At 36.4% G+C, this 21,605-nt stretch overlaps 1 protein-coding gene across 5 annotated transcripts in view; it reads left to right on the forward strand.

The window, feature by feature from the left end:
• The window catches only part of GABRA1 (gamma-aminobutyric acid type A receptor alpha1 subunit), a 55,934-nt gene that overhangs the window by 24,136 nt on the left and 10,193 nt on the right, over nucleotides 1–21,605 (forward strand). For all 5 annotated transcript variants that reach the window (XM_003900472.4, XM_017960106.3, XM_009209526.3 and 2 more), the window contains 3 exons: nucleotides 3,893–4,113; nucleotides 6,325–6,407; nucleotides 13,622–13,765. In XM_003900472.4, coding sequence (XP_003900521.2) covers nucleotides 3,893–4,113; nucleotides 6,325–6,407; nucleotides 13,622–13,765 — 448 coding nt within the window. The remainder of the gene's footprint in view (nucleotides 1–3,892; nucleotides 4,114–6,324; nucleotides 6,408–13,621; nucleotides 13,766–21,605) is intronic.

The raw sequence follows: 21,605 nt of genomic DNA on the forward strand, positions 1-21,605 counted from the left end.
TATTTAGCCCCAGAGACTCCATAGCTCCCAAGGCATCTGACTTCATCTAGAATAGAAAACAAAATTAGGACAACTCTCTAACTTTATTTTAAAAACCATTAATTGGCAATCAAACAGAACATTCCCAGGGCACTAGGTTCTGACAGAAATATCGAGGCAGTACAATCACAGAGCCTTGTTTTCCATAGTGCTTAAAACGTATTAAGTCAAAGTACACACAGATGGTAATAAATGGCACAGGCAGGAACACTTCAATACAATATTTATTTAGGGACATAGCGGATGTTTTGTCCCGGATCTTCAGACTAAGACTCACATTCTCCAGGGACCTACTCTATTGAACAGAGCAACTCAGACTCTTCACTTGAGTGGTGGGGACTAGAGCCTGGAAACTTGAGCAAATTATTTAAGAGAGCTTCTCCTTTGTCCAGCCTCTCTTCCACGGAGTCCCCTCTTTTGCAATTTTTTTTACTTAACTTGGTTTCGACCACCTTCTTACTTTCCTTAGATTTCCTTCCCTACAATTCTTCTAAAGAAATAGCACACTTTCATGACCAGCTACATAAAAACCTAATATAAATTTGTGTTGATAAAATAATAAAATGGGAGACAGATAATAATTTCTAACTTTTACTAAGAGCTTCCTATGTTCTAGGCACTGTTAAAAGATGTTCTCACAAGTATCAACTCACTTCTCACAATCGCAGAGTGAATTGTCCCACTTTATAGGTTAAGAAACTGGGGCCTTAGCGAGAGTAAAATAATTACCTAAGGCCACTCAGTGGGTAGGTTCAGAACTTACATCCATAGTCATTATGCTATAGTTCTGCTGCTCTCCTCCCTGTTTTTCCCAACTTCCTTAAGAAGGGGCTTTGGCCAGGTGCAGTGACTCACGCCTATAATCCCAGGACTTTGGGAGGCTGAGGTGGGAGGATCACCTGAGGTCAGGAGTTCAAGACCAGCCTGACCAACACTGCGAAACCCCATTTCTACTAAAAATACAAAATTAACTGATCCTGGTGGCTCATGCCTGTAAATCCCAGCTACTCGGGAGGCTGAGGCAGGAGAATAGCTTGAAGTCAGGAGGCGGATGTAGAAGTGAGCTATGATCACATCATTGCAGTCCAGCCTGGGCAACGAAGAGTGAAACTCCTTTGGGGGAGAGAGAGAGAGAGAGAGAGAGAGAGAGAGAGAGAGAGAAAAGAAGGAAGAAAAGAAGGAAGGAAGGAAGGAAGGAAGGAAGGAAGGAAGGAAGGAAGGAAGGGAGGGAGGGAGGGAGGGAGGGAGGGAGGAAGGAAGGAAGGAAGGAAAGAAGGAAGGAAGGAAGAAAGGAAAGGAGGAAGGGAGGAAGGAAGGGGAAGGAAGGGAGGAAGGAAGGAAGGGAGGAAGGAAGGGGAAGGAAGGAAGGAAGGAAGGAAAGAAAAGAAAAAAAAAGAAAAAAGAAAAAGAGAGGGGCTTTGGCCAATCTTCATCCAGATACCCACTCTTGGTCTAATGAACCATGCCCCAGGGGGCAAGGTCATCTTATAGAGCTAGCTTCTGGGAACTACCTGCTGCTACCACGACAATCACACAGGGAGAGTTCTCAGAAATGGGAGACCAAATATTTACACTCTTGGTTAGGCAGAAACAAATTTTCATCAACTGCTTTTATTTCACTTTGTATTTCAACTTCTAACACTGCAGAAAATGGAAATGAAGATTACCCAGTGAGTGTTGCTCGTGTGTGTGTGTGTGTGTGTGTGTGTGTGTGTGTGTGAATGGTACAGTATTAGAAGGAAGAATGTTCTAAACGAATTTGGGGATTCCATTGTCTGTCATTAGCACAGATAAATAAAGCTGCTGGTAAACATAATAAACATGCGAACATCAGGATTTTGGCAGATTTTGACATAATTTTTTGAAACTATTGCCTTTGGGATACATCTTGTCAAAGATTTGGTAGTACATCTAATTTAAGTTTAGTTTATATTTAACATGTATTTTATTTTCAAAAACTCTCTTTGGGGCAAGCAAATAAATAAACCAAAGGTTAGATTCATGGGAATGTGGTCACCTTAGGCATCCTTGGAACTTTGATTTGCAAGTGGCCATTCATTCCTTCTACTGTTCACCAACCTAAAGTCATTCAGTTGGATAGAAACTAGAGCTTATACTGCTAAGTCCTGAGTAACAGAACATTTCATCATATATTATATCCCCACCTCACAAGTTTGTCTGTCATCTAGAGAGGAAAAGCTGCACACCCTGAGGTAGATCCATCCACCCAGTTTTCCTGACAGGCATTGGCACGTTGTATCATTTGCTGATATCATCCACAGTCTCCCCTCCCATGGCAAATACCATTCTATGCCTGTCGTACACCATCGTGAGTTTTTCTTACAGTGCCCAAGCCTAAACAGTCTCTCCTTTGTTGAATTTACCAGGTGCTTAAGAAATGTTTGTTGGTGAGTAAATTCCCTTCATGTATTTATCACAGTGCCTTTCATCTGACACTTTCAAACACAAAATCCTAACCAACAAACAAGGTAACTTGTCTTGTCTACAAAGAAAGTCTGGCACCATATTACACTTCCTTGTTTCTGTCTCAGGAAGCAATTAGTACTATATCTGGTGCATTATAATACATTTAATAATAATTGTTAATTACTTGATCAGTAAGGACTCAGTAATGCCAAACAAGTGCCAGAGAACGCACCTTCATTCAACGTTCACCCAGCATTGCTTAAGCCCTTGGAAGGAGACATGTATTTAAGTTCATACACAAAACTCCCAAACACAAACATTGTTTTTTTTTGTAGGTCCTAATGACGATATGTATAAGATTTTTAAAAAACTGCTTTGTGATGTAACAGGGCTTAGAGGATTAGGAAAATGTAGCTTGATGTTTTCAAGTTAGTTCACTTTCTGGTTTGGAGTATACTAAGATTAATGGAGAATGTGGCAATCTCTACTTCAAACCATTGAGCTCCAAATTTAGTGCCAGGGTGGCAAGTACTGCAAGAAAAATGGCTATTACCCTTTTCAATTTTAGGAGCTGGTAAGTCACATTGCTTGTTTTCAGATTAGCAGATGTTTGTCTCTGGGTATTGCCATAAGGAATGCTGTGTTTATTCAAATAAATAGATTCCCTGGCTATGAATGATGATGAGCTTCAAACATTTTTCATATGGCTTATACACATGTACAATCACAAACACACACTCTCACACACTGACACACTCTGCATTCTTATTTTTTGTTCTTTCTCTTTTTGAAAAGGATCCAAGTTACCAATAGAAGCAGTTTCTTTGTTTTCATAATCTTCTTTAATGTGTAGGATAATTGAAAGTCTATGTACATTATCTGTGAAAAAAAAGTTTATTTAGCAAAAAATATAAATAAATAAAGATGGAATTTTTACACCCGTATTGGAATCACAGTTTACTTGGGTGTGGGCATGAGGTTTTCAGAGACAATGAGAGGGCCCCCAAAACACTAAGCTTTACCTTTGTGGCTGAAATTGTCTAACTTAAACATTTTTTTCTATGCATAATACCCTCTAACATGAGTTTGTTTTAAAATTGTGATATATTCTATTTCTTCTAGTGCTGCTGTGATAGGGTGGAGGTGGGGTGTTACTTTCCTTTTACATATCTGAGCCAATAATTGGAAAAATTTTTCTGACCAAAAAATATGTCAGGCATTTTAGATTTTTTTTTTTAAATCATTACACCAACCAGTGATTCTCCTGACATCAACATGTACATGCTATCACACGTTTACTTCTAAAAACATCACCTAGCTAACATTTTACTTCCAAAGTTGCAAAAATTATGCACTGTCTGTGTGAGATATTTGCATTGCAAAATACAGCACAGTGAACTCTTCGTCATTTTCCAAAATTACCTAGGAATATACAATAGATGTATTTTTCCGTCAAAGCTGGAAGGATGAAAGGTTAAAATTTAAAGGGCCCATGACAGTCCTCCGGTTAAATAACTTAATGGCAAGTAAAATCTGGACTCCGGACACGTTTTTTCACAATGGAAAGAAGTCAGTGGCCCACAACATGACCATGCCCAACAAACTCCTGCGGATCACAGAGGATGGCACCTTGCTGTACACCATGAGGTAAGGATGACTGCACTGTCATTCATGAATGTTTCTGTACTTCATTCCCTTCCACCTGTAAGCAATCATCAGGCTGATGAGCCATGGTGGAATATTTGCTTCCTTGTTTTTCAGCCTTAACAATGTTAAAAATCTCTCCAACCTGCTCTAATTCCCTCAATAGAGGATGAAGTATTACTTATGCAAATGTTTATTTGCTTACATCTAGTTTTATTATTTAATAACTTTCTGTAACTAGGTGGATTCAATATAAGGAACTTCCTCTCTCTATTATAAAACTCATATATTCCTGCATTCCAGGAAGATCTAGATTACATTTCTAGAAGTTGTCTAATGATTTACATCTGAAAACATTCCTACTAAAAATGAAGTAATAAAAAACAGAAAACATGGAAAGTTACAAAATTCGTAAAACACAGATTCATGTAGATATAGGTATTTGAAAAAGTATTTGAATTCACAGTGGCTTTGATAGCTAGATGAGAATATAGATACTATTAATTTTGCTCAAACTAAAGACTACACATACATTTCTGTTTTATGAACATTTCCCCCTCTTTAAGATTGCTGTAAAGCCCAGCATCTATTAAGTGTTCAATAGCTTATGATTGAATGAAGGAAACATGAATCAAATAAAGTTTTGAATATTATATAGAAAAAAAGAGATGTTTAAAAGTATTCCTCATTTATGAAAAATTAAGAATTATCTGGAACTCATTCTTGAGAGCAGCAGTAGTTTATTCCCAGATGACTTGTTATATACGAGTTTTTTACATTTGGTCAACACTTAGTAATTCAGATTTTTCAATTATTTCTTTGGTACAAAAAGATAATAAAGGCAAAATGCTCAATTTAGTGGATTGTATGAAAGTACAGTAATATTTTATCTTTGGAGAAAGTTGCCAGAATGCCTAGCTTTTCAAACACAAACATCCAAAAGAAAAGAAAAGAAAAGAAAAGAAAAAATGCTTCAAGAGACACTTTAGGTATTGAGCCAATGAATGGAAATGTAATAGGACTTAAAAAAAATCTAAAAGATAGAAATAGAGGACCAATGAGCACATGTGTTGAGAACTTTCTAGATTATCTAAGCAGGACCTACTGGTATTTGAAATTTGAAATATTCTCCCCTGATGAAACACCCTACACTTGGCTTTGAGCCTAAATCCAGTATTCATTCTTCTTCGATGGCAATTTTCTGAGGAGAGACTTGCATATCCCAAGTAGTTTATTGATTAATGGTTTCAGATGTATGCAATGTTCTTCATCTGTATCTTTCATCACCTAAAATTTTCCTTTACTAATGTGTTTTTACTTTCTTTAATAATTTAAGAATGCAATTTAATCATTAATTTAATTTAATCATTAATCATTAATTACACTTTGTATATTTGGCTATAAATCTATCTTATTACATTTCTTGAGCTACTTAATATAGGTAAATCTACTTGCTAAAAATCATATGGAGGGCATGAATATACATTTCCTTACAATTCTACAAACTGAAAGCAAATATATTTCAGTGAACTTCTTTCTTAGAAATCAACAAAACAAAACAAAACAAGAATAGATTTCACATCCACAGAACATCCCAGAGACTAGAGAGAAGCACAACAGAGTCCTAGCTTCAATTAGATGGTGGGTTTATAAATAAAACCAAATGGTTTGCAAGTAGTGAGATCATATATGGAGACGTTGTATTAATCTTAATCTCACAAAGCCTGAGGACACATCCCCCTTCAGCTTTTCTTTCCTTCTTTTATGCATTTGGTGCTATTTTAGGGAAAGAAACAGAGAGAGATGCACTTAGGAGAAATTCTCTTTTCTTCTGTGCTATCCATGTCTTCCTCTCAACCAAAGATAAATTAGTATTTACGCAAGTGTTTATTTGCTTACTTATAGTGTTATTCTCAATTTGCTGTAGTTGAGTGGATTAGTTAATGGTTGTTTTGGAAAATATTAACAAGGCTTGCCCATTGTACAGTATCAGGAGTTGCCTTTTTTCTTAAAGCAAACAAACAAAAGGATAGAATCCACTCATTATTGTAAATATGTATTTTTAGATCATTTGATTATTAACAGCTCAGCGTAACCCTACAATTTATGCCTGCTTTGTTAATATATTTGCTACAGTTAATAGCATTCCACTTGTACTTATCAAGATGTATCTAATCTATATGGCTCTTATTTGTATTCTATGTTTCCCTTAAGGCTGACAGTGAGAGCTGAATGTCCAATGCATTTGGAGGACTTCCCTATGGATGCCCATGCTTGCCCACTAAAATTTGGAAGCTGTGAGTAAATTTATATGGATTTTTCTTGATTGTGAATCATTAAGCACGAGAGATCTCTAGCTATATCTGTGAGAAAAGCACATAGATAAGAGAATCAAGAAAATTTAAACAGCAATATACTGCATGGGCTTTCCATAAGTAGCGCTCTGTGACTTCACTTTTTAATGTTGCTTCAAGAGACAGGTTATTCTTTATCTACTGAACTAGAAAACATGGATTAAACTAGTTATTGAAATAATTCTATTTATGCTGAAGTTGTATTTATAGAAAAAGAAGTGAAGTATGGATGCTTTTACCTCATGGATAGTATTTTACTCTCTATTAATGGAGATCATTGTGTCTATTTTATATCTTTACTGACACTTGTTTGATCTTAAAAATAATTAAATTTGTTTACCAGATTAAACTGTTGGTAGATGGCAAAGGACAGTAAGTGTTTCTTAATAAGAAAGCCTGCGCTAAACTGATGTTGCAAAAAACACAAATACCCTAATCATAGTCTTAGAAAATTAGCTGATATGTCTGTGTATCTCGTGGCATTAATGTATGTATATATATATTAGTGCTCTTGAAAGTATCCTGGATAAATGCCCTTCATAATAACTTCCTGGGTTTCAGCTGTTTGAAAATATTCAGAAACACCTTGCCGGAGCCAAGAGAAAAATGACTGTGAGAGTCAGGTTCCCCGGTCTTTTCTTTACCCCTCTGCTTTCGACTGGTTTACATGCATGGAATGAGTGGGAATAATGTATTCTTGGTTTCCTGCAGGGGAGTTATGTACAAGGACTGAGTCAACTCCTGGACTACCTAACCGATTTTCTGTTCTCACTAGACAGGCAGTCTAAATGACTATTTTGGTGAAGATATGATTCATAGAAGAATAACAGTGGTAGTGTAGGAAGACAGAAAGTAAAGAAAATAGCAAAAGGCCTTCGGGTTCCTAGCAGCATCAGTCCTGGAGAGAGAATTTTATTTATAAATTCCATTTTGTACTGAAACTCAAAGATAAACTACTTCAAAAAGTCTAGCTCAAACAGAGTTTAACTCCCTTAAACTCTGTTTAAGGGTAACTCCCTTCTCCCTGCTCTTTTTTTCCCCAATTTAACATACATTATTTAATATGAACTATTATGTTTTCTCCTGAATAACAGACCCATTTGTAATAAAGATAATATGTACTATATGTTACTTACATGTCATAAAGTATATTAAATATTTGCACATTTACAAGTTCATCTAAATCACAACATAACCTTACAGTTAGGAAGATCATATGCCATAGTTTGCCTGGGACAGTACTGGTTTAAGCCTAATATACTGGCATAATTTTTTTAAGAGGCAAGGTCTTGCTCTGTTGCCATGGCTGGAGTGCGGTGGCACATCATGACTCACTGCAGGCTTGACCTCCTGGGCTCAGGCAATCCTTCTGCTTTAGGCTCCTGAATACCTAGGATACAGACATGTGCCACCATGCCTGGCTGGTTTGTAACCTTTTTGTATGGTTGTGGTATAGACAGGGTCTAGCTATGTTGCCCCATCTGTCTCATACTCCTGGTCTCAAATAAACCTTCCACCGTGGCCTCCCTAATTTCTGGGATTACAGGCATAGCCACAGTGTCCAGCCTGGTATAAATACTCATAATTCCCCCTTTTATCTTAAAAAAGTCCTAATTTGGAAAGTGAACTGCATATTTTTAATGTTCATTCAGGAATGTTTTCAGTAGTGAGAATAGCTGAAAAAAGGAGAGTTTATCATTTTATATAAGATATGTGAAAGTGAGTGTTGATAGATTTCTGATTGGTTCAGCATCCTAACAAGGCCACTGTCTTCAGATGTCTTTAGATTTTCCTTCTCATCACAAGGTGACTGCTGTAACTCCAGCCATTGCAACTCTGTTCATGATAGAAGGTAATAGTTGGTAAAAATGAAAGGAGTAGTGCCTATGTAAGAAAAGATAGAAACTTTCCCTAAAAATCCTAATAGAAATCTACTTACATCTCATTAATCAAATGTCTCACATTGCCACTGACATTTGCAAAGAAGACTGGAAGTAAATATTTTTAATTGGACACATTGTCAACCTGAAGAATATTGGAGGTATTTTAAGAAGAGGTAAATGTATAGTGAGTAGAAAACAGTGTGTCATATAAGAATATTGAAGCTAAACAAAATAAGTAAGCTGTTTTCCACCTCAGAGCCATATGCTCTTTTCTTTGCCTGGATTACTCTTCCCTTGGTTCTTAGTATGGCTGACTTCTCTCTCTCCACACGTCGGCATAAATGTCATCTCCCTGATGACCTTATCGAAATTTGCTTACAGTCTCACCAGTCTTGTTGATCGCAATGCACATTTATTTTATACCATTTATCACAGCAATAATGATTCCTTTTATTTATTGTTTAACTTTTTATTGTCTGGAGACTATAACGTCATGAGAGAAGGACATATTTTGTTCAGCTTTTCCTAGCAGAAAGGCAAATACACTGTAGGTTCTCAGTAAATATTTATTGAATGGATAAAGGTTACAAGACTCAGGCTTTAAATGCCCTTTCACTAGTTTTTTTTTTTTTTTTGAGACGGAGTCTCGCTCTGTCGCCCAGGTTGGAGTGCAGTGGCCGGATCTCAGCTCACTGCAAGCTCCGCCTCCCGGGTTCACACCATTCTCCTGCCTCAGCCTCCCGAGTAGCTGAGACTACAGGCGCCCGCCACCACGCCTGGCTAATTTTTTGTATTTTTTAGTAGAGACGGGGTTTCACCGTGTTAGCCAGGATGGTCTCCATCTCCTGACCTCGTGATCTGCCCATCTCAGCCTCCCAAAGTGCTGGGATTACAGGCTTGAACCACCGCACCCGGCCTGCCCCTTCACTGTTTAAGCTTCAGAAAAGAGAGATGAAGACCTGTGGAGAATGAAACAGAGCAGACTAGACATTGAAGTGCAGGCTTTGATGGTCATGCTTAGTGGAAGGGAACACCATGGCTAGTCACCACTGCCTGGCATTGGCATGAGAAGAGGCAGGGGCAGTCCATTTGTTGTCCAGTCATTTCTCTGACCTGGCCTAATTAGCATATTTCAAAGGTGAAGAAACTGAGGCATGAGTGGGCTAAAAATATTTTGACTCATTTTTTTGAAGTAAACGTCTTGCCGAAATATCAGAGACAATAATAGGCAAGAGGAGTTTTCAATAATTTAGTGGAACAGTCTGTAATAAATGTTTCTGAGTATTCTGAAGCAACCTCATCCATATAGTAATAAAATCTAAAGCTGAGAAGCAGTTTTTCTTACCATTCTCTATTAGATTCTGATTGTTAAGGCTAACTTAAACTTTCTACCGGTTATAGATAAAGCTCTCTTTATAAAGCCAGCTAACCCGAGGACAATGCGTGTGATACAACTGTGATCGTTTCACTGCTTTTGAGAAATATACCAAATAAGGCTTTGTTTCCAAAAGAAGAGATTTGGGTTACAGATTCTGACATAAAGACCTAGGCAAAAGCTGAATCTAGTAAGGCCTTAATATATGATTGTTTTTTTGATCAGTTATCTAAAACAGTGCATTGTAAACACAGAGAGGGGAATGGGTCAAAATTTGAATGAATTCTGAACAATTTACAACTTTAGAAATCATTTTGTTCATGTGGTTCATACAAATGGAAACACAGAGACTCATAAAAGCAAAATGATAGTGTCAATTAGCAGCTCTCCTGATACTCAGTAATATGCGTTCCCAGTGTTTTACCACCACAGAGTTCTTTCATAACACCAATCAAAACCTTGTTGTCTTTTTCATTTTATTAATTAATGTTTTTGAGATAGGGTCTCTCTCTGTTGCCCAGGCTGGAGTGCAGTGGCACAATCATGGCTCACTGCTGGCTCAACCTCTTGGGCTCAAGTGATCCTCGTACCTCAGCCTCCTGAATAGCTGGGACTACAGGCACATGCCACCACACCTGGTTAATTTTTAAATAAATTTTTGTAGAGACAGAATTTTGCCATTTTGCCCACACTGGTCTCGAACCCCTGGGCTCTATAGATCTGCCCATGTGAGCCTTAAAAAATGCTGTCACTGCAGAAATAAGCCACCATGCCCGGCCACCTTGTGGTCTTATTTTTAAAACTGTTTTGGGGGCAATATAATTTATTTGAAATTGTAACTTAAAATTTTTGGCTAAGTAACTGAAGACTCTTTTTAACCTCACTTTTCTTATGCTGATGTCTCCAGTTGAGTACATTTTCATAGGAACTACTTTCTGGTTACTAAAATTTAAGGAAACAATAGGATGTATCATCTTTGCTAAGGCCTTAAGTATATCTGTATTATCCATCTTAAAATACCAACTTGCATCATGTGAATCTACCCTTCATTTTGGAAGATTCTCATGGAGAGACATAGATAATGAGTCATCTGCACCTTCACAATGATGTCATGCTTGTATTAGATGGCCTACACATTTTCATATGCAATGGTGCTTCTATGAAATTGCAAGAAATGAGACACCAAAATTATATAAAATGAAAGGCAATGGTAACACATTTTTCCCCCTCTACAACTGTATTAGCAGCTCAGTAACAACACATGACAGAGGATAGAAAGATAGGGTGCAGACATTGTTGCTAATGGCAGGGCAATATAAAAGCAAGAGTTTTAGTTTGCTGTGAAATGACACAAATCTAGAATTGGTTTAATCAATAATTGCATGACCACCAAGTATCTTGCTTGGCTTATGAGAATATATCTAATATACAGTTTTGCCTAGAAAAATACTTACAAAACACAATAAAGTCAAATGAATGATATCCTAAGTCTTTATCTTGGTTTTCCCAGTTATTAGTAATGTTGCCTTAAACAAGTCATTTTATTTTTTGCCTCAGTTTACCATCTGTAAAATGCAATTAAACTCTATGACTTTTGAGGCATTTGCAAATTGAACATTCAATCATTCCATATTACCATAAACTCATTATGTCTTCTTAGGTAAGACACTTCCATTAAAAAACAATTATTTATCATATTAAAAAATTACTGAATGTGGTTATCTACAAACTGTAAGCAATACAGTCCTTCTCAAACTACTGTGCTCTCCCTGCTTCTAAGAGATTTGTAAATCACATTTTACAGCCCTCCTAATAGACGCAGTACTCCTACTATACACAATGCTGAAATGCTTTCATTTTTAAGACTATGAGGATAACCACAATTAAAAAGGAAAAGCAAAGATAAATTCAAATTATTCATGTCATACTTTTACATGTCCCATGAACCACTAAATTAAGTTTTAGTTCATTCTCTTAAACTTATGGAAAATTTTGTTTTTAAAAACCATCTGATTATAAATTGATGCAGAAATGATGTTGGAACTGGCAGATTACCCTTGTAAAATCGGGGAACACTGGCTACATTTTTCTGCATCACTCACCTCTGCGAAAAGTAATCATGTAAGAAGCTTTGTTTTTGGGACTGAGAGGCATGGCTCACATCTTTTTTCAGGAAGCTTTATTTTCATGTAAAAAAGCAACCACAGTTTTACACCCCATAATATTTTATCTGGGGAAAAAGTGTATTGGACAGAACACAAAAGCCTGGTTATTTAAGTGGGGATTGAGTCAAACAGAGGTGCATTATGACTTTTATGAGCCATAGGCACTTGTGCCTTTGGAGGCCATTCCTCCAGGAAGAAAATTAAAATTATTTCACGACTGAGTTACTACAAAAATGAATATAATCCAGATTATATTATATTCACTTTATCTTTGGATTTCAAAATAAATTAAAATATTTTTGTGGCCTCCTAAAAGTATTGAGGGCCTTGGGCCCTGTGCCTAATGGAGAAGTTGGCTGTTGGCCAACGAGTCAAGCTCTTATCATAGGCCAACATTTACTATGATGCCTCCTCCTCAAAAACACTAGAAACAGCTTGCTTTTTCTAATGTGATATTTTCATAAGTTTTAAACCTCATTCTGTATCTAAATAGAAGAAAGTACGTACTATCATTCCAACGAAATGGGTGTTATAGGACTAGAAATCAGAGAAGGTATGGAATTCCTTCTTCTCTTTCTCTCTCACTCTATACAATCTCTCCCTCCAAACTGTGTAAATTATCTATCAGAATTATGACCTAACCTCTCATTAGGAGATGGCCAAGTTCAAAGTGACATGGCAAATAAAAATGATTGAGAAGAAGAGCTATAGAATGTAACTCACCATCATGGAAAATATCTATGAGAAGGATAATCAATAGAAAAGAGGAGAGTAAACTGAGACTTGCTAATGTACATGCAGCAAAATATCCAGTGATTTTTACATTTATCATGACCTTTGCATTTATCATGACCTTTTCCTGGCTTAACAATAATTTGGACCAAAGCTACTGCCTCTAACCTCATTTCATCTCTCATATGCTTCACTCTAGTCAAACTGGTCTTCCTCAAACTAGTCAAGCTTTTATCTGCAATAGAAGAAAACACTTGTGAGGCTGAGACAGGACGATTGCTTGAACCCGGGAGGTGGAAATTGCAGTGAGTCAAGATGATGCCACTGCACTCCAGCCTGGGTGACAAGAGTGAAACTCCATCAAAAAAAAACAAAAAAAGGAGAAGGAGAAGGAAGGGGAGTGAAAGGGGGAGAGGGAGTGGAAGGGGGAGTGGGAGTGGGAGGGGGAGAAGGAGGAGGAGAAGGAGAAGGAGAAGGAGAAGGAGAAGGAGAAGGAGAAGGAGAAGGAGAAGATTTTCACATGTATCTGCCCTATATTTGTATAAATGTCACCTCCTCTGAGACGACTCTTTCTGAGCCCCTTACCTTACTTAGGATAAGTCTCCATCCCTTCATTCTCTATCCTTTCACTTGGTTGTGTATGACTCTATCACACTTATCTCTACTTGAAATTGCATATGCTTATGTTTTTGTCCCCACTGCTACAAATGCATATTCCATAAGATAAAGAACTTTTGTTCTTATGTTCACTACTGTATCCCCAGCACAATATTTTGTCCTTTGCAGATCCTTATAAGCATTTGCTGGAAGAGTGAATAAATGACATAAAAAAAATCTGAAAATGTGTTTTAGTTTTCGTAAATTAAGAGATGTGAGCCCTTCTTTCCTAGCCTGCCCTCTGGAACTATGATATAGAAAATATGAAGCTGATAAAAGGTACTAACTAAATAAGAGAATTGAAGTGGTAAAATATACGGGTCATTTTCTACTGTTTCCTTTTAGATGCTTATACAAGAGCAGAAGTTGTTTATGAATGGACCAGAGAGCCAGCACGCTCAGTGGTTGTAGCAGAAGATGGATCACGTCTAAACCAGTATGATCTTCTTGGACAAACAGTAGACTCTGGAATTGTCCAGTCAAGTACAGGTAAGTATGATTTTGTTACTTCAGATATGCAGGAAGAAGCAGAAAAATATTTTGTGAGAACTCAATGAGTCATTCAGTAACACAAGTCTAGGAGAGAAAACATTTCACTAAATTGGGCATCCATTGAGCTGGGAACTAATGTAAACACGGTAAACCTGTGACCTTGGACATGTCATTTAATGCCTCTTGACCTCTGTTTCTGTTTGTTTGTTTGCAAATTGAGAAATTGGTTATATGTGATTACTGTAGCACAGCAGGTAGCTATGTGAACTCTTAGAGATGAACATCTGGGTTAAATCCTTACTCCTCGACCTTGTCAGTTGTTTGTAGCCCCCTTGCAGGGTGGTTGGAAGAAATACATTAAATTCATAGAGAGCACTTATCACAATTCCTGACACATAAACAGCTTTTCATAAATAACTATTTGTATAGTCTAGGCTCCACTTATTACCATTAGTTAATGAATTTTGCCAAATTTGTAGCGGTGATTATTACACGTAGGACATCAAAAAGCCAATCGTTCTACAATTTCATTTGTATCTCTAACCAAGCATCTTCCATAGCTAAAGCCAACAGAGTCATAACCACATTATTGATCACTCCATGTGGGAATTAAAAGTAGATGGCATGCCATCCTTTTTAGTGTAGTAACTGATTTACTAATTCTATACTCAAAACTAGACCAGACACTATGGAAAAGCTGGACTCACATCTTTCATGTTGTTTCAAACAATGAGATAAAAGTTTTGTTATTCAAGTATCCATTTTGTGCTATCTGAAATGTGATCATTAGACCAGATAATTGTAAATAAAAGCTGGACTCAAACAATTAGAAAAATATATGTCCCACAAAGCCTATTATTTACTGAAAACTTTAACAAGGGTCAACAGTTACTTTTTCAAAATTATGTCTTTCAAAATTTAAGTTGATTTTATTCACTGTTATTTGTGATTTCTAAGGAAACATGATGTAGTAATAACTAAGAGGAGTGGTGCTAAAAAACTTCTTCCTCTGATTTCAGGCTTTATATTTGGAGCCTCACAAGCATAACACATTCAAATAATAGGTCAACCTCTCTTACTGTGATTATTAGATAAGTTCAGGTTAACAGGATCTGTCTTTTGCTTGTTTTAAAGCCCCTGTTGCTAGCCTAGAAGCTTAAATGTTTATGTCTTTTATTTTTTAAAAAATGGAGACAGTTTTTCTTTTTTTCTTATTTCAAATCCAAGTGACATAGTGGAAAGGTCATAGGTTTTGTGGTGAGGAAGATGTGAACTCAAGTCCTGGTCCTGTCACTTAGAAACCTTGTGACTTTGGGCAAGTCATTTGTTCACTTGGAAACTCTAGTATTGCCTAACTAATGACAGTCCTGTATTTTGTATTAAAGGTGAAATAATATAAAATATTGCAGAGTGTTATATAGTAGGTACTCAAAATGGTAAGTAAGAGCTGTTGCTGTAGTCCTGAAATATCCCAAAACATGAAAAATGCTCAAGATTTTTCCTTCTTACAACATACTATGTTGGAAAAAATACGAAAATAAGCTGTGTTCTGTGTTTACTTTTTAAAACTTGAATGTCATTATAAGCTGGATATAATGGCAGTCACTACAGACTAAATGATAGATAAGCTCAGATCTTGCTGTCATGGAACTTGAGGTCTAAGGGAAATTGAACACATAAACTATAATTATCAAAATTGGTAGTTTAAGTGCTGTGATTAGCATGGTTTTTTTGTGTGTGTGATGGAAGAGACCATATCTGTCTTCTGTATCCCTATTATTTTCTGTAGTAGTTGAGACATAGGAGGCATTGAACAAATATTTTTAATTAATGAATAAAAAGTAAATCCAGCCTAAGATGATCTAGGAAGGATTGTTGCAGGGATTGACTTTTCATTTTGTTAGTTGGAATATATTGGGGGGTAAATAATCACTCTCTAGGATCCAGGCAGATCACACAATGCACACATAAATTTTCCTCAAGGAAATCTCCATCTATTTTTGTTAGAAAGGAAGTTGGAGAATGTTGGGAAACAATTCAAATGCAGTAGTATGCAAGCCATAGTGCAAATATGTATGAAGTCTCAAAGGTTGCTTAGGGGAGGAAATATTCCTACTCTAGTTTTAGCTTTAACAACCTTAGTCATGTTACGATAGCCCTCTTTATGCCTGAGATCCCATGTGTTCAAAATTAGAGGCTTAGTCAAAATAATGGAGGCCTTCCTCACCTTTGGCTTTCAAAGGATTCAACCTATCTACATTCTGGATACTCAGAAAAAAAATATGCAGTCATTCAATAGAATGAGAGACAGTGGCCCAACCCATTGCCACCTATGAGGGTAGACCTCTTGGTTGGGTCCATTAGAAGTAATCATTCTGTGCTAGAGCAGTAAGTTCACCTACATAAAATAAAAGCTTTTTCCTGTCACCACATAGTGAGTATTGGTGGGTAAGAAGAATAATGAGCAAATTCTCAAATGGAAGCTCAGTTTGATATATGTTTCAACTCCACAATAACACACTGTATTACACTTCCTCTGGGGCCGCGTTAGCTCACCAAGAATCCACCTTGATAGATTTCAGTAGAAAGAAACAGAGACCTTTGTGTAAGGTCTGCAGTGCTGTATTTTACATCTCTTTGTGGAGCCCTGAAAACATTAAAATAAATGACCTTGAGTACCATTACCTCCCTGTTTCTGCCAGAAGACTAAAGAATGATGGTGAGAGAGAACACACACATTGAGAATGACTAAATAAAAGGCATCTTCTTCTACTTTAAAATTATCCCTGGAGAGAGAATCATTCAATCCCCTTGGTAGTTTATAAAGTGCTGTCCTATTTGCCTGCCACCAACACATGTGAAAACAAACACACAATCCTACTGAGGTCAAAACACACAATCCTATTTTGAGGTCAAAATATTTTCTAAATCACTTCATTAACAAAAGAGGGAAAAAGATGGAAATCCTAGCACAATATTTGAATTTCTAGTTCAGTACAAATACATTAGAGGTACAATTTCTTCCTTGGATTCTGCCATTAAATTTAGGAAGAGAATATTTAGTTAGAGCCTCAGTTTTAAGTGCACTTACTCACCTGGCAGCAAAATACTATTTGACAGAGTATATGGCAGAGAAATAAGCAAATGGGAAAGATGATCCAGTTGGTTTTCAAATCCAATGTATCTTTATTATTCATTTGTTTGTCCATGTATTCCTTAAATTGCTTGTTCATTTACTGTGTCTGACACAGTGACTGGACTTGAAGAAGAGAGATGAAAGGCACAAATCCCCTGCCCTTCAGAAGCTCTTAGTTGAGTGAGATAAATAGCTAACATGCATTGGCATTGTTCTATTCTTCATATCCAATACTCACAAAAATCCTAGAATTTAGGTAGTATTATTATCCCCATTTTACAGATGGGATATATGGGGGCCCAGAGAAGTTTAAACATGATTCCAAGGTCACACAGCTGGGAAGTGGCAGAACTAGGATTTGAACCTGGGGTGTCGACCTCCAGGGTATGTACTCTCAACTATATGTCATACCAATAACAGGCATCAGAGACACATAAGATGTGGAAGCATATTTGTTAAGAGTATCAACCCTGAAGTTATACTACAAAGATTTCAATGCTGGTTTTGCAACTTCTTTGCTGTGTGACTTTTGACAAGTCTTTTAATTTTTCTGTTTTGTTTTTTTTTTGATATGTATCTTTTTCATGAGCTATTGTGAGATGGAAATAAGGAAATGTATGTAAACTGCCTAGAAGAGTATCTGGTTTGTAAAATGTATGCACTAAGTGTCCGATATTACTATTAATAATAAGAGTAGGTAACAAACCTGCACGTTACGCACATGTACCCTAGAACTTAAAGTATAATAATAATAATAAAAAAAAAAGAAAAAAAAATAATAATAGTCAGAGTAGGGTAGGGCTGGGTGCAGTAACTCATGCCTGTAATCTCAGCACTTTGGGAGGCTGAGACAGGCAGATCAGATCACTTGAGCCCAGGTGTTCCAAACCAGCCTGGGCAACATGGAGAAATCCCATCTCTACAAAAAATTAAAAAATTATCTGGCTATGGTGTTGCAAGTCTGTAGTCCCAGCCACTTGGGAAGCTAAGGTGTGAGGATCACAAGAACCCAGGGAGGTAGAAGCTGCACTGAGCCGAGATTGCACCACTGCACTTCAACGTGGGTGACAGAGTGAGACTCTGTCTCAAAATAGTAATAATAAAGCTAGTATAAGGGAACTACATGATGGCATAAAGGAAGAAGAGGTCATTTCTACTTGATATGTTGAGGGTGGCATAACCCCTTGCTTCTTTCCACCCTCACCACATTATCCTTTCTAAGTAATTTTTTAAGGAGAGCCCATGCAAAAATTACTAGTGACTTAAGGACATGAAATATAACTTATAAAGAAAAATAAAATAATTCAATTGGGCGTGAAGCATAATATCAGTGTCCAGAAAACAATAATAAGGTAATGCCATGCAATGTTTTAAAAACACACAATGATGACTGCAAGTTCTCCATATTTACCTAAATAAATTTGATTATAAGAAAATTTGGTAAGTTTGGTGAAAAAGAAAGTTTCTTCTGAATGACTATTGTTAATCCTTAAAAGAGATGACTAAGAAACGTTGTATGATTCTCTTTTTTGGACACAGAGTCTTCTCTGCATGAGTTGATGTGATGATGATCCTGAAGGATCAATATAATAAGAAAAACAACTGTCTTCTTTGACTAAGGAGTAACAATGGTGATCAGCATTCATCCAAAGAGCCAAGGGGCTTCCATTTATAAAGACTAGTACGTGGTCTCCAGAGAAATAATTTTAACTATAGAATGCAAGTTCTGGGGGCAGGGGGAAAGGACTTCTGTGGTCATTTGGTCAAATCATTTATATTTCAAATGAGGACATGGCCCCAGCAAGGCTAAATGATCTAGAGCTACGATCAGTGTCCCCTTATCTCTATTTAGAATCTCTGAAGCAATTAGAAAACATAACTACCACTTTTGCAATAATATTCTTGATAGAAAAATCATTTTGCAATATTAGTATCCATAGAAAACATCAAGTTTAGAATACTTGCAAGGAAAATGACAGCTTCACAAAGAATCAATGTTCAATACAATTTTGTTGAATGACCAAGTCAGTTGATTCTCTGAGCTACAGAGAGAATACATGTCTGTGTTTTTAATCTTCATGCTGTAAATCTCCATAGAAATTGAATTTTTAAAAAGTACTTTCACTCATATTATGTAATTTTATCCTCACATCATCCTAGGAGATAGTTAAGTTAAATACTATTAATTGGACAAATCAGGAAACTGAAGACAAATGAACCCACAGAAGGTATTTACCTTCAAGTAACTAATATATGAGAAAGCAAAGATTGAAATCCAGGTCTAAACAAACCTATAATGCTATTTTGGAAAATGATATTAGTTTCCTTTCTTCCACTCTCCTTAATTTTGTATTGCAATATATCAGAAATATTGTCACATCTAATTTAAAAGCTTCCTTCAGGGTTAAATAAACTGCAAGAATATTTGAATTACAATTCTCCTAGACTGTTGAATTAGAGGAAAATAATTTGACATGCTTTGTGCATAAGCACTTGATGTCTAGACATATTATTTCAATTCAATTTAGGTGACTGGGTTTTTTGTTTTTGTTGTGTTTTTCTTTCATTTTAAAGCTATTACAACATGATTCTGATATTGCTCCCCTTTTCTTCCTTATTTGAAAGTTTTGTGCCAACACTCTTAAAATTGTATTTAATTTAGGAAAAGGTTTCAAGACATTGGAATATCTTTTATTTCTCCTGTAATCTGTTAGGGAAAAAGTTGTTTATAAAACAAATATAATGTCAAGTAATAGCTCTTCAGAGCTCAAAAAATTATATTCTTTTCAGGATCTTTGCAAAAATGTCATGTTGAGAACAACAAAAGATAATGGAATGTATACACACACTCATTTTTCTGACATTATATAAAGATGAATTTTTTTTCTTTGAGCTGGTGACATTTTGCAGGCTGCAATGGAATGAATTGTTAGGAATAATAATGCACGCCTCTGAGATGGTGAAGTGTAGCATGGGTATGTCCACACAGGACTATATTTCAGTAGTGTTTTGGGAAAATTGTTTGTCTACATTTTTCTAAAATCTGGATCACTTCTTTCTTTTCAAATGACCTTATAGGTATCACTAGAGAACACACAGAAAATAATGAGAAATTAATATGGTAACATTCCATTTGTTCTTTAAAAGAAAGATGCTTGTGCATTTTGTTTTGATTGAGTGACTGTAAGCCTCAGTGGATCCATTTTCACTATAGGCAGGTATTAAATACCGAGGATATGGCCGGTCATGCTACATAACCAAATAACTATTATTCTCTTTAATTAGCTTTCAGTTTGGTGGGAGGGGTATATGTAGTTAAATAACTAAAATGCAAAGTATGAGATATTATAAATATAAACAAGAGTTGTAAAGTTGAACACAGTAAGTGTTCAGTAAAGGGCAGGTGCTATTATCAATAACAATTAATAATGAAATCAGGCATAAGTACATAGATAACTTACTGCTAGAGAAAGCAGGATGTGTTATTCTACCAACACTTTTATGAATTCTGATTGAGGAGAAATGTGAAGAAAATGGAGAAACAAACTAAAAAAATTTTTTTTAACATTTTAACATGGTTATATAGTATCATCTTAATTAGAGCCATTATTCTTTTTTATCCCAATATTGTGCTTCTGACTATTTTGTAAACAAGAAAACTAAGGATAAGAGAGTTTAAGTGAGTTACCAAAAGCTACACAGCAAGAAAATAGCAGATCTGGGTTTTGAAGTCAAATTCATTTGCTTCCAAAAACTAATACATTTTGTTCTATAGGACAATAATTTCTATTCCACTGAGGACCTGGTACTTGGGCTGGAACCAGCCTATAGACAAGCAAAATATTCAGCTGCAGAAGATAAGTAGAGTTTTGTAGGCCAATATATTGAGATGTTGAGGTGTTTGAAGAGACAAGGGAATTCAGTGCATATTAGAGCTATGCTATACATAGTCTTAAACACAGATTAGGAAGTTTGCTTATTGTTACTTTGTAGAACTGGAGTCAGTTTATACTGTCACACAAGAGAGGGGCAACTGTTTGCTACTGGCCTCTAGTGTATAGAATCCAGCAATGCTGCTAAACATTCTACAATGAATAGGACAGCCACCTTCAATAAATGATTTTCTATTCAAAATCGTCAATAGTGCTGAGGTTGAGAAAGCCTAATGTTGCTAGTTGGACTCCATTAAGATATTTTAAGTTAAAAAAAAGAGTGGCAGAATTGCACATGTGAAAGATCACTCTACATCAAAATTTAGGAAAAATTGGAGTTAGGATGTGACTAGAGCCAAACAAGAAACAAAGAAGGCACGAAGGACTGGAAGCAAACAAGACACAGTCTACAAGGGAAATAAGCACAGTGACCATGAGGTCAGAAGAGATAGAAGCAGTGATGATGCCCAGGTGAAACTGAAATTGTGATGATCAGCTGACTCCTTCCTCTCTCTTTCCATAGCACTATCTAACATCCAGTGATTAATTCCTGGTTTGTAGCTTGAGTGAACCGACCAATGATAGTGCCACTAGTTAAGAAAGGATCTCAGTGAAGAAGCAGCATTGCCGCATGCTGGTCATTCTTTTGCAGAAAAAGTTAGCTATGAGAGTTTTGGACAAACCTAATTGGTGGTGCTAATGAAAAACCAGCATCTGTGGGATGAGATATTATCTAGTCTAGTTTTGGGAATACAGATTAACTGTTAGT

The sequence above is a fragment of the Papio anubis genome, chromosome 5 (genome assembly GCF_008728515.1).
Source record: "Papio anubis isolate 15944 chromosome 5, Panubis1.0, whole genome shotgun sequence".
In the NCBI taxonomy this organism is placed as follows: domain Eukaryota; kingdom Metazoa; phylum Chordata; class Mammalia; order Primates; family Cercopithecidae; genus Papio; species Papio anubis.